The sequence below is a fragment of the Monodelphis domestica genome, chromosome 4 (genome assembly GCF_027887165.1).
Source record: "Monodelphis domestica isolate mMonDom1 chromosome 4, mMonDom1.pri, whole genome shotgun sequence".
NCBI classification, from domain to species: domain Eukaryota; kingdom Metazoa; phylum Chordata; class Mammalia; order Didelphimorphia; family Didelphidae; genus Monodelphis; species Monodelphis domestica.
In genome coordinates this window covers 226,841,407-226,855,832 of record NC_077230.1, presented here as the reverse complement: position 1 = coordinate 226,855,832, position 14,426 = coordinate 226,841,407, and the positions used below count along the sequence as shown (strand labels likewise).

The 14,426-nt window shown below is 39.4% G+C and overlaps 1 protein-coding gene across 1 annotated transcript; it reads left to right on the top strand.

The window, feature by feature from the left end:
* Positions 1-6,476: 6,476 nt before the first annotated feature.
* On the top strand, positions 6,477-8,224 carry LOC100030773 (transcription initiation factor TFIID subunit 11-like). Its single transcript, XM_056794205.1, has one exon. The coding sequence runs from the start codon at positions 6,563-6,565 to the stop codon at positions 7,208-7,210; it is 648 nt and encodes a 215-aa protein (XP_056650183.1). The 5' UTR covers positions 6,477-6,562; the 3' UTR covers positions 7,211-8,224.
* Positions 8,225-14,426: the final 6,202 nt, after the last annotated feature.

The window sequence follows — 14,426 nt, the reverse complement described above, 5'->3', positions numbered from 1 at the left end:
GCCACAGTGGTAGAGCACTTGACCTCAAATCAGGAAGACTCATCTTCACATGTTCAAATCTGACCTCAGACATTTACTAGCTGTGTGACGCTGGACAAGTTTCTTAACTGTATTTGCTTTAGTTCCTCATCTGTAAAATGAGCTGGAGCAGGATATGCAAACCACTCTAGTACCTTTGCCAAGAAAATCCCCAATAAAGTTGGATATATTTGAAAAATGACAGAACAACAACAGAGTTTATTAAATTGGGAAATTAACAAGTATATATTTAAAACAAACCAAAAAACCCTTATCTTATATTTTAGCATCAATTCTAAGACAAAGGAGTGGTTTTTGTGAATTCCAGTCATTATAGTTCCTTTAACACTTTTAAAGTGCAAATGGAAAGACCTGGGGGAGGGGGGTTGAGGGGGGAGTCCCACCGAGTGAGCCCTACCAAAGAAGAGTGTGGTAGGGTATTAGGAATACTAGATAACAATGTCAAAGGACCTAGAATTGGCATCTAGCTCAAGTTTTTCCTAAAAAGCATGAAAAGAAAAGGGAGTCCTGTTATTCAGTAGTGTACTGACACAAGTCATGTCCTTGAGGACAAATCCCTTCTCTGAGATTCAGTTTTCCCTTAAGTCAAAGGAAAAGACCCAGAGACTATACTTGTGATTTCATTAATTTAAGGAACTCTCAGTTTAGGAAACTCTCTCCACCCATGAACGTCTGAATCTTCTCTGCAAGTTATAGTCTGGGGGAGTTGTGTAGATCACTGAGAGGTTTAGTAATTTGCCTCTGGTCAACACAATCAGTATTTATCAGAGGTGGGACTTGAACCCATGCCTTCTTCACTTTGGGGCTTCCTTTTCTATATCTGTCTGCCTGTCCCTCTTCTAATATACCTTTACTTTCTGTCCTATTATCAATTCTAAGAGAGTAGAGCAGCAAGGACTAGGTCAGTAATGGCAAACCTTTTAGAGATGGAGTGCTGAGCCCTGCCCTAACCCCAATCCCCAGACTGAATGCTGCACCTCCCCCCATGTGTCCCCCCACATGCTGAGTACACCCTACCCCCCTTATCCCACACAGGGGAGGGAGAAAGCTCTCTCATTGGGCTGCTGGGCAGAGGGGTGGTGGATGTGAAAAACTGTCATCAGGTGTGATGGAGAGGGGGATGAGAAGCTCTGCCCAAGCCCCTCTGACTTTCTAGTAACAAATGGGCTAAGTGGGTGGTGGGGTGGTGGCTGTATGTTCACAGAGAGCTCTCTGTGGCCATCTTTGGCACCTGTGCCATAGGTTTGGCATCACTGGGTTAGGTAATTGGGATTAAGTGATTTGCCCAAGAGCACACAGCTAGGAAGTGTCTGAAACCAGATTTGAACCCAGGTTCTCCTGACTTGGAACCTGCCATTCTATCCACTGTGCCACGTTTCTTGTTTTACTGATTTCATATAATTTTGAGGAAAACCATAAACAAGCAAATAAACAAACAAAAAAATCCTATAAACCTTAAAAAGGGAAATAAATACAAGCTAGTGTAAATCAAGGCCCACACTTTCTTCTTATACATAACTTTCCCCTAATGCTCGCCTTTAGTCCCCGCCAGGCCTGTCTCCTCTGAACCCTCTTCTCTGGAAGGGCTACTTTGGGCTACATGGCAATTCACATTGGTTTATGACCTCCCATCTGATGAATTCTGTGGAAGTCATGCTTGCCTGAGTCTTTTGTGCAGACGATGTTGTTCCTTGTCATGGCTACAGGAACCTTGAGAAGAATAAGAACCTGAAATGCAGACACTTTCAGAGAATGTTCACAATTAGCCTGGATGAAGGCCTTGGGAGGACTTTCTAATTTGCACCAAATTGGAAAAGATGATTACATTTAAAATTAAAAAATACATATATTAACAGGTGCATTGCCATAAGGTGGGGAGGGGGTGAGGAGAGAGAGAAGAGGCCTTAAATAAACATTTGATCATCAGTTTTACATGTCAAGAAAATAATTATCCTCTTCCTTTAGGCAAGAGCATTGGCAAAATCCTCCAGAATCTGGCTCCCCTTCATTTTCCAAGCCAATTCTGCACTGATGTCTACCTGTCAAAACCTTTCTAAGAGATCTGAGAAACTCAAAGCTAGCCCTTTTGTTGAGGCTTCCTGTTTCTCCCTCTTAGGTTGGCCTGCCTCACTCAAATTTGATTTTTAAAATCATTAAACAATCTGACTTCAGGTAGGCCCATAAATGAGCCCTGAAGTCAGCCAGCCCCACTTGGCAATTATCCATTATTCCTCTATATACCTTTCTGTACTAGGTTGGGAGATTTTACAAGAAGAGGAAGAAGGAGGAGGAGAAAAGTGAAGAAAGAAGATTCCGTTCTCCCTTTGGCAAATTATTTAACCTCTCTAGCCCTTGGTTTCTGTTCCCTATAATAAAGAGATTAACTTGATTGGTTTTTAAGGCTCCTCTCTATTCTAAAATTCTATTACTGCCACTTACATTTCTGTCCTCAAGGAGCTTACATTCTAAATAGCAGATTTGATATATCTCTCTTTCCTTCCTCCTTTCTCTTCTTTAACAGATGTGAGAAAAAATTTTAAGTCAATAGCATATTTGCAAAAGCCTACATAAATAAGTAAAAATTAATATGGTACACACTGAATTCATAAAGGCTGTCAGAGGCTTGGAGGCATAGAACAATCAAAGTTGGATCAGATGAATCAGGGAAGACTTCCCAAAGGAGGCAAAATTTAAACAGGAGTAGTAGGGGGCAAGGAACATGCATAAGGAAACATCTGGTTTTCTTTCCTCAACAATCCATCATGTAATTTCCTTTCCTATACTATTATTAGCCTGGCCTTGTGGCAAGATACTGCTTGATATGAATTAGAGTTTAATTGTTTAAACCCCCTTTCAAAATCACTGAGTATGAATTGTGATGTTCTTTGGGCTTCTGATCTATCGCAAATGGTCAAATGATAAATTCAGGTAGCAGCGGGATGAAAGCAGGTTGAAAGAATGAAGGAAAAGAGCAAAGGTGGCCTTTCAGGTCACCAAAAGAGGAAGCTGTGTAAATGGCGATTTATGGGACAATAGAAAGCCACCATCTCCCCTTCGCTGTCCGTTGTTTGCTTTACATTTGAAATTTAACCATTAGTGATTGCTTTCCTAATTTACATCAAGCATATTCTTGGAAGGAGGAACCTGAAGCAGACCATTGGTCACCTATGGAATAGAAGTAAAAGTAGAGAAAGGGAAGGTATAGAAAGTACACGAAGGATGCCCCAAATAAATGCCCCGCTCTTTAGTTTTGTTGGGGCATCTAGGCGGAAAAAGACTTATTTGACTTGGAAACCTTGAGTTTCAGAGGCGAAATATATCAACTGCAATGGAAAACCACCTGGTATGGTTGCCAGAACAGGTCAGACAAGAAGAAATCGGTGGGCAACTGTTGTTGGCAAGAGTTATTTTACAAGGGTTTATGCTGACAACCTGGCCCAATCTGGTAAAGAACTGTTCTGCTGGGCTATTACTAAGCAGAAGGGAAGGATTAAGTAGAAAACAGCATGGGATTGATACCACAGGTGGGATGAGAGTAGGGGGTGGGGAGAACTTTGGAGCCAAACATGTCAACTGCTTAATCTGTACTTTTCTTCCCACACCTTCAGATTCCATTTATGTTCCTCAGTACACTTGGACTCACACATGAATTGGGGGTGGGGAAAGGAGGCCAGCTTGGCCTCAAGCCTGCCTAGGTACCTGCTGAGAGAGTTTTGCACTTGCCACTAGGCTCCAGCAGCACCCAGGGCTCCATTTTACATCCCCAATTAGCCTTCAGCTCCGGTTCAGGGCATCTCTGGCTTCCCGAGTACAGATGCTGATGGCGGATGCCTACTGGGTTCCAATCGTCCTCAAGCAGTCTCTAGGCTCTGGCAGGGAGGATTCTCTCAAGTCAATGATGGTTATGAATGGAAGCAGGTGGTTTCCTTTCCCTTCTGAGGACTGTTTTAGCTGAATGGGAGTTGAAGCAGTCAAAGCAGAGAGGAAAGAGTGCTTAATGGCATAATCCTCAGGCGTGCACTCCTAGGTAGGGCTTGGTATGCCCCTGTGCTGGTGAATCCTCAGGCTTCACATGCTCATACTGATTTGAACTGAGGGAGGGAATTTTTGAATCTTTAAACTATTGCTTCTACTTGTCAGGGTACTTAGGGTCAATAGTGAAAGAGAGCCTATTCTTGGAGGTTGAAGGAACTGAGATTTGAACAAGTCCCCACATACACAACTTTTATTTGGCAGAAAGTTTTGAAATGCTTGATTATGTGTATTTGTATGTGATTGCATAGTCACACACATGTGTATTTTGGTTTTGTCCAGACCTGTGAGTCCACAGATATAGGAAATTCTGAGTAAGGAACTTCCCTTTCCTAATTGAGAAAAGTTGCTGTTGGGCAACCTAGACCCTGAGGTAGTGAGAAATTAAATGTTTGGTCCAGCTTCATAAGCCATTATTGATATTTGAACCTGAGTCTTTCTCAAAAACCTCTCCATTAATTATTCTATACTGCTTCCTTCTACATTTATGTGCACATATTGGGATAATTCTAATTCTTATGATGTTTTTCTTGATATTTAATCTAAGTTTATCTCTTTCAAACTTCTACCCCTTTCCCTAGCTTTTCCTCTTGGAGCCGAGTAGATATCTCTTCTCGCTTCCAATTTCAATTAGTATTCTTTTTACCAAGCCAAATATCCATGGTTTCTTCAACTGAATCAGATATAGCATGAATTTCAATGAAATGTCTATCCAAATTATACATATATGGCTGCCTGAATTACTGTATATTGTTGTCTGGGCAACTTATTTTTTCATGTATTTTGTTTTGCAAGTATATTTGGTTGGCACAATTTCTTACACATATAGAACAATTTCATCTAGTTGTAGGTTGAATACTTGGAGAACTTTGCTATCAAAAAGAAATCCTTTCTTTGGTTTGTATTCTATGGAGGACATCTTTTATGTCATTGGCAAAGGTGAGATTATGGGGTCTTCTTTTATACCCTGCCTCAATGAGTCAATATGGATTAATTTCTCAAATTGTATGTCAATTAACATAGCATATAATGTAGTCCATCAAACAAAGAACAGTTAATGTTCATAGAGAGTTCAAGAACTGTGTAATTATAAGCCACCTCTGACTCCATTACTATGTCTTCATGCCTCTGAAGATGCAGTCTGTCAGCCTGCTCAAGTAGTTCTCCTTTAATAAAACCAACCAGAGAAAATGCTTAGCTGACATTATCCTTCAAGAATTCAAGTTCACTTCCCTGTGATTGTGAGTTGTTGGAGTAGCTGCCTAATGGCACAGAGATAACTAAACTGAAAAGGCTGCAGGTTTGTGCTCATTGACAAGCTATGTCTGATGTCTGAAGATCAGTGACTCAGTCGATTAGCAGTTATTAAGAACTTAATATTTGCTTGGGTGTATCGGATGTTCAGGAAGGACCAGAACCTTTGGTGTGAGAACTGGCTAAGTCCTTTTCAGGAACAATTACCCACCCTTGATGCTCACTTCTCATCCAACTCTCACTTGTGGCTCTAAGAAGGTATACCAGGTCCATCTCAGCAGATGGACTAAACTAGGTTAAAGATAACCAAAAGGCCTTAAACTATTGGTGAGTTAGTGGGATGTCTATCCCAGGCTTTTGAAGACTTCCCTAGTGGAATGGGCAGATAACAACCATTTGTTCCAGTGGCTCTGAAGGCAGCCGAAGCACCGTGGAGTGCTTATAGAGCTTGGCCAGACACTGAAAATACCAAAGTCATTCACCGCATCAGAGGCCATCACCTGTCGTCCTGACTTTTTGTCTTACCACTGGACTTTGATGACTCTCAAGGAGAGAGTGAGGCCAATGACTTTGTGCAACTCTGCCTCACTTGTGTCTAATTTATGAGCAAGTCAAAACCTCATTCCCATGATGTCATTGATCCTCTTTGAAAGGATGGAAAATAACAACATGCTTGTCACAGTGCTAAATGCTAGAGATGCAAAAACAAGCAAAAAGAGACACTTTCTCTGTTTTCAAGGAATTTGTATTGTCCTGGGGGAAGACAACCCATATATGTATATTTTGGACAGATATTTCATTGAAATTTGTGTTCTGTCTGATTCAGTTGAAGAACCCATGGATATTTGGCTTAGAAAAAGGAGATGCTAATGAGAGTGAGTCCCAGAGGGAATAAGAGGTACATGCTGGGGGATCTGCAGGATGGCTAAGTCTGGAGAGTGAGGAATGGTTGATCTGGGTCCTTCCCCAAAATGGAGTCTGGGAAACCACCAATGGGAGAAGTGGCCTGCAAGGACAACCCAGGTTTGAAAAGTCTCATCGTTGGAAGTCTGGATATCAGGAGTTGGGAGGAAATGGTTACCCCAGCCCCGCCCACGTAGCGAATTGGCTCCTCCAACGCCTCATAAGGTGTCGTTATTGTTGCGTGACCACCGGAAGCTCATTCTTTGGGCTCGAGGGCCTCAGGTCACTTTTCCTGAGACGGGTGGTGGTTTTAGTCTGACCCCGCAGAACTGCTATGGACGAGTTGGCTGAGTTGTATCTAGAGAAGGCAGAAGAGAGCTCCGCGTTGGACGAAGGACCAGTCATTGGCAGCCCGGAGCCCATCCCGGGAGCTGCCCAAACACCTGACAGGTCCCCCGAGGAAACCGATGGGGAGGGTTACGGAGACTCGCAGGAAGCTACTGCTGAAGACCCAGAGCTCGAGGACCAGGAAGCATCTGATTTTATAGGAAATGGAAGGGAGGACTCATCATTACTTCCTCTTGCAGCCAAGAAGATGAAGATAGAAACTAAGGAGAGGAAAGAGAAAAAGCACAAAGTAGATGAAGATGAAATTGAAAGGATGCAAATCCTGGTTTCTTCCTTTTCTGAAGAACAGCTAAACCGTTATGAAATGTACCGTCGATCAGCATTCCCTAAGGCCACCATTAAACGGCTGATCCAGACTATTACTGGCACCTTAGTCTCCCAGAATGTCGTCATTGCCATGTCAGGCATTTGTAAGGTATTCGTTGGAGAAGTAATAGTAGAAGCTTTGGATGTGTGTGAGAAATGGGGAGAGCTGCCACCACTACAGCCCAAGCACATGCGGGAGGCTGTTCGAAGACTGAAGTCAAGAGGGCAAATTCCTAACTCAAAACACAAAAAAATAATCTTTCACTAGGTCTAGAGAGTTTCTTAAGTTATACTATTGAAAATGAAACAAATGACTTACCTATTTCTTCTCATGGAGTCACACTGTGCGTATACTGTTGCTCAGATGTCCCAGTCCTCCAAAGACACCGTGATTGAACATCTGCCTTCAAATAATGGGACATCTGCCCTTAAGTCTTCAAGATCAAACCTGCCAGGTTAGGAACTAAAACCGGAGAGACAAGCAAAACGAAGAAAACATATTGAATTTTTTTTTCAAATCTAGAAATTCCTTCCAAAGAAGGAATGAATCCAACAGAAGGCAGAGAGACTAAATGGAAAAAATAAATTATTTTTCATAAGCATGACATAAATATGTAGCAAAAAATGAAGATTTTATTTTAATGTGAAAAGTAGCTTAAAAGAGAAAGTAATACATCTTACTCAAAAACTGGAATCTTAGAAAACTAGAGTAGACCAAAGAGAAATCTGTAAAACAGCTAGAAATATTGGAACAAAATCAAAAGCCTGGAAAAAAAATAAAAGAAAAGGTAAAATGCATAATATCAAAAATAACTTACCTGGGAAAAGATCAAGAAAAAATGATTTACAACTCATTGGACTACTAGAATACCAGGATGTTTTTTAAAGCCTGGATATTATGTTTCAAGAAACCATTAAAAAAAGAAAGAAAACCCAATTCTATTTATTGAAACCAGAAGGCAAAGTAAAGCTAAAAGTATCAGCTGATCACATCCTTAAAGGAATCCCTAAAGGAAAAATGCCAGGAATGTCATAGCCAAAGTAAAGAGCTCTTGTCAATGGAAAAATATTGCAAATATCCAGAAAAAAAGTAGTTTTAAATACCAAGAGCCCACAGTCACTATCACCCAAGGCCTGGCAACTTCTCCTTATAAATGAGACATTTTGGAATACAATATTCCAAAAGGCAAGAGAGATATAGACTTACAGCCAAGAATAATTTACCCTTATCTCCAAATATAATCCTGTAGGGGAAAAACATGAATAAACTCACTTAAGTTCTTTTGGCCTGAGTTTCTTCATCTATAAAATGGGGTTGGATTAAAAGGCAATATCCTATACAATGGGGAACTAGCATTGGATCTGGTTTGGTGTCTTCATGTGCAAAGGAAGGGATGGGATTACAATTGTTTCGGTGGGCATTTCTCACTCTAAATCTGATATCCCATATACAGTGCCTGGCCCAGAGCTGAATAAAGAAGATCCCAGTGCATCAGCATCCCCTTTGTCCTTGAATTATATTCTTTTGGGAAGGATTCACAGAACAGTACCCTATTGGGGTCTCCATATTGTTCAAAAACTTAGATAACTATGTTTGAAATTGTCTGTGGGTGTCCTGAAACTACTTTAAATGTCTACGGAAGACCTTGTTAAAACGTTGATATCAAAATACAGTTTGGAGTGCAATGGTTGCAAGTAAAAGGATGTAGGCTTTTTCAGAAAGTTATGGCCAAGAAATCCTGAAAAAGTTGCTAGGGAGTTGCTAAGGGAGATTATATTTAAATTATCAGTAATTCCTAACCAGAAGCTACTACTAAGGAATGCCGATGGGAAAGAAAAATTTCCAACAGCCAAATGGAAAATTACCTTTTTCTGACATGGGAAAAAATAGTCATGGAGTTTTTCCCACTATAAGTGGCATCGTGTGCCTAAGTAATTTTAAATCTTTCTGTTTTGCTTGTGTCATAGAACAGGTTAGAGAAGAACCAGAAGGAATGAGTTTTCCAGAAAGTCATGTGAGCATTGATTCATTTTTCTATAGCATTAAAAGTTTTGCAAAGTGTTTTCCTCACAGCAAGCTGGTAAGGCATGTATGCAAGTATTATTGTTCCCATTTTAGTAGGGAAATTGAGGATTTGAGAAATTAAGTGATTAATCCACAGTGATACAAATAGTACATCAGATGAGGTCTAAATACAGTTGGCTTGTTTTCAAGTCAAATGACATATCCTCAAAACACAGGAATCATTAAAGTGAGATCAGGACAGGGTTAAACATAATTGCTGAAGAAGTGCAGAGTGGGTAGGGATGGTTGGTACTTGGTAGTATTAAAAACAAAAAAAAACTATACGTTATATGAGATGGCCTCCTGGGAGGAAAAATGAGAGGAATACTGGAGAAAACGATGTAAAAATACATCAATAAAAAAAACATTTAAAAAAAACCACTGGTCTTGGAAATTAAGAGATCCGGGTTTGAAGATTTGCTTTAGTGCTTCCAGGTATAACACTAATCTTCACCATTAGAATATGAGCAGGGATTTTACTTACTTTTCTAACCACCAACATTTAACACAGTGATTGGTACATGGTACTTTTTCAGTGACAACTCTTTATGCCTCATCTTGCAAGTAAGGGTAATATTTAAATTATTTAATCTTGGGTTGTTTTGAGAAAACATTATAAACTTGTTAATTTAGTTTTATGAAACTTTATAAATGTGAAATATTCTTCTTCTTGTTGTTGCCATTTTATATTAATCAAGTCTTTAGTCCACTTGGCCCACACAGAATTTCTTTAAGGAGGGGATTAATAGTATATATCTTAGATGATTCAAATGCTGGTACCCCCAAGGCAAGGGGACGTCATAGCAAGTGCTACAGAGTTGAAGGAATTCGAGATATTTAGCATAGGACAAGAAATGTTAGGTCATTCCAGTATTCCACTTCAGTATTTTAATGGCTACGGTGGAGAAAAGGAATTTGATTCACTCTTCTTGGTCCCAGAGTGCAAAACTAGGATCACCAGGTGGATGTGGCAAAGAGGGAAATCTGGGCTTCAGGCTTGATGTAAAGTTTTTTACAGGTAGAATGGGATGTTGTAGGAGAAAGTGGGTTCCCCCTCATTGAAAATTTTCAAGTAAAGAATGCATGGCCATTTATGAGAAAGGTTGTAGAAGGATTGTAGTTTGGTTATGGATAACCATAGAAGGCTACTCAAATCCCTTCTAACTCTATGAATCTATGATAAATAGATATGATAAAACTGCCGATATCCCTAGGAGCTTACAGTCTAAAAAGAAGAGTTACTAAGGTTTATTTAAAGAAAAACTTGATGACAACAAATGACTAGAACTGCCTAAAATTCCCTCAATTCTACATCTTTAGGAGAAAAGCTAGTGCAAGTTGTGACAGTAAGAAAAATCATTGAGTAGGTCCAGCCTAGGATTCCCAGGTCTCCTGCTTTGCCTGTTTTCATCTAGAGAAGGTAACCAGGGGATCATCATGAGTATGATCTGCAGTAAGTTTAGTCTCTATCTGGCTGTGGAACCTTAGAAATTCTGGCTCAGTGAATATTAAAGGGGATTCAGTCAATGATGGGACTTGGCAAACTTGTTTGTCTGATGTTCCCCATAGACTTCATTCCCCTCTTCTAACTTTCCAGGTTACAACTTTTGACACTACTAAGTGTTTTGTTCATATGTTAGCAGTAACATGCCAAAATGGGTTGCTGTGTTCAAGTCAATGTCATTTTTGTTGAGGAGAACAAGAGTGCGCCCTGGAGTTCTTGCATTGTTTGTTACCTTTCTAACATGGCTAATGTAAAGGCACACATTCTAATATCTTAGTGGTCCATGCCTTTCATAGTCTAATTCTAAAGAGTGATGATATGCAAGTGAAAAGAATTATATGAGTCTTGATGGCTGAGCTGCTGGAATCTACAAACAGGACCAAAATGCTTTGGACATAATTGCTTTGTCCTTAAAACATTGACCTCTATTACCCAAAGAAAGACAGTTCGTGAATGCACACCCAAGAGTTCCATGGGTGTTTTATACTCCAAATCTTCCCAGCATAAAAGAGAAAGCTGTCCTTACGGTAATCGGTGAAGAAGCCTATGTTACCTGGTAGAATAAAATATCTTTGAGGACAGAAATTGGTGGATTTTTATCTTTGTGTTTCCAGAGCCTAGCAGTGACTGGCATATAGTTGGTGTCTAATCAATGTTTGTTGAGATCGTCTCAATTGAAGTAACAAAAGAGGAGTTATATATGACGATTTTTCAACATTTGGTGCTCCCAGGGTGATCTCAGCCACAAGCTCCAAACAAGTTTTGAAATTTCTACCTTTGTTTTTTTTAAACATTATTTTATTCGGTCATTTTCATACATTGTTCATTGGAAACAGATAACAGATCATTATCTTTTCCTCCCCCCCAAACCCCCCACCCCTTCCCTCGCCGACAGGTGATTCGTCTGGGTATCACATGTGTCCTTGCTCTGAACCCATTTCCTTGTTGTTGGTATCTGCATTAGGGTGCTCATTTAGTGTCTCCTTGATCATATCCCCTCAACCTCTGTAGTCAAGCAGTTGCTTTTCCTCAGTGTTTTTTTTAATTTTTTTAATTTATTTTTTTAAATTTTTTAAATTTATTTTTATTTTTTTAAATTTCTACCTTTGAAGTGACTTTGTTCCCTGTGGCATCTCATTAGAGTGTAAAGAATTAGACAGCACAATGGAAAATGCCTCAGAGCCAACAACAGGTAGAACCAGCAGAGCTCATCAAACTGCAGGACTCCTTAGCAACCCATCAATCCTGCTTAAAAAGAGGTGACTTTTGGGGATCAGCCAGAATTGAGCAAGTCCTACCAAGCCACTTTGGTAAAATTTGCCTCATTTACTCCTTCTCTCAGATCCTAGACAACTGGAGACTTCCAGTCTGTGAGCATTGTCTTCTTAACTCATTCACCAGATAAAAAGTCTTCTAGAAACAAAAATCAGCCAGCAGCCAGCCAGTCAGGAATTGCACAAATTTCATAATACCATAGGATGTTACAACCATGGGAGACAACTTAGTCCAACCTCCTAATTTTACAAATAAAGAAACAGAACTCTAGAGGCTTTAAATGACTTGTTTACACAGGCAGTAAACTTCTATTAGGATTTGAACCTAGACCTTCTGAGCCCAAGTTCAGGACTCCCATTTTCTAAAAATCAAATCAAAACAAAACAAAACAAAAAACCTAAATTCTAATACCAAATATAAACAAATGAATCTACAAGAGGAGGGGGGGGAATACATAAGTGTATGCATTCAAAGTGATAGCTTGAAAACTACCAGGCATCATTAGAGAAAAAAAAAGAAAAAAGAAAAATAATGCTCATCCTATGAAAAGCTTGACATAATATCACTTTGGTAAGCCTGAGCCAGTGTGAGTCATGGCACAACCATCCTATCAGTTCAGAACAAAAAAACTTCATGGGATTATTATGCTTCTAATCCAAAGAACTGGGTGTTTGGAATTCCACAGCCCCTTTGTGGCGTCACGTTAGCCAGGGGAGCAGCTCATGAAAAGAAAGTATTGTTGAATTGCGGATCTCTGCTCTGTTGGATTGAGAAAATGGCAGTTGGTTTTAAAAGACACTTCTTGACTGGAGAAAGGATTAGCAGATTAGGGGATGGTATGTACTGTTTTTTAAAAAAAATGTAATGTAAAGGAACATTTCATACTGCTAGGGATTAATTAAAAAATTCATTGAAGAAATAGAGGAAGACAAAAGAGTCAGAGAGAGAATGAAGGAAAGAAATATTTAAAGTGTATTTTTGGAGAGACTATGTAAATGAAAATTATGTTTAATAACTGAAAATTCCTCCATCCAGTAGGTGGTGCTATGTTTTATCCCCTTTGATTTCTTTCTTCCTCTACCAATAAAATTCTAGTGTTTCTTCTCTTCTCCCTCATTCCTCATTTCTATCTTTTCCTACATTTCTCTTTCCCTCATTCCATTATACTTCTATTTCCTTCCTTCCTCTCTCCCTCCTTCCCTCTTAATGGACACCAAAGAAGTGTGAAGTCCTTGTGACTGTTCCTTTTCACCCACCTCTACCTATTAATATCCTAATGATCTGTTAAAGCCTCAGATCAAGAGGTAGCTCCTTCATGGAGCCTTGCCTGATTTCCTAGCTGGAAGTGAGCCTCTCACCTTTGACTTCATCCTCTGATACATTTGTAATATCTGAATTGATATTTATCTGGGTGTATACATTATCTGCATAGAGATAAGATAATAAAGACTATATTTCATACATATATATATCTGTGCATATACAGATATACATGTATGCATATGTATATATATATATATATATATATGTGCATGTGTGTATATAGAGATACAGATAAAAATTTCAGTTTCCTTGAGCCCAGGCAGGTACCATGTCTTATTTGTCTTTGTCTCTCCTTAAGTGCCTAGACTGTACTGTGTGAACAAAAGAGTAAATGAGTATTTCAATTGTACATTGATCAATGTGACTTGGCTTCCTTGACTCTTTCCCCCATTACCATTCAATAAGGAGACTACACATTGAGCAAAAAATCGTTCTACTGTCTTCCATTATTTTTTTAGAGTGACTGAATAAAAGACAGGTTTCACATAATAGAATTTTGGAATTAAGAGTCTCAGATCTCATCTAACTCACTCTTCATTTTAAAGAAAAGACAGGAGCAGTGGCAAAGAAAACTTTTTTCTCCAGTTTTCAATCCTGAATGAAATCACATAATTCTAAATCTGGAAAGAATATTGGAATACCATCTATAGGTATTTAATAAATCTTTTTTTGCTGGGTTGATTGACATGAACAATTGGTTCTTACCTTTTTCATGATGAGAACAAGATCCTGTTTAAAAACTAGGTTTCAAGCCCCACTCCCATCCCCTTGTGACAGTTGCCATAGTATTAGCACCTGCTAACTGAGATAACATACAATGACAAAAAGCAAGAGTCTTTGCCCTCAAAGCGCCTGTATTCTAATGGGAAAAACAGCACATAAAAGATTACTGGAAAGTGGGAAAGGGTGAGGAATGAGAGTAGAAATATGGTGTGAAGATCATCAAGAGATGGCAAGGAAGCCCCATCTTGCTAAATAAGGCTTTTGCCCACCTATCAGAGCTGGAAGATTAAGAGACAGAATCCAAGGTGAGCGTGTAAGAGATGAAAATGTAAGTCCGATGGTATAATTCATGTTATGAAGATGGCTGATAGAAGTATGTTTGCTCATTTTTAAATTTACAGGCCTTTGGAAATCCACACCTTTACAGGGGTTGACAAGACCACAGGTTGTGAACCAGCAGAAATACTGTTCTAATCCATTCCCCTGGTCTGCTTTCAGGACAAGGCATTGATGTAGATAGGGAATGACAGAAACTCATACAATTGTTTCATTTTTTTTTCTTTGTCCAGATGAATGATTTTATTAATAGAGGGT

Coding starts and splice junctions, on each gene's coding strand:
- LOC100030773 (XM_056794205.1), top strand. CDS start 6,563: ATGGACGAGTTGGCTGAGTTGTATCTAGAGAAGGCAGAAGAGAGCTCC.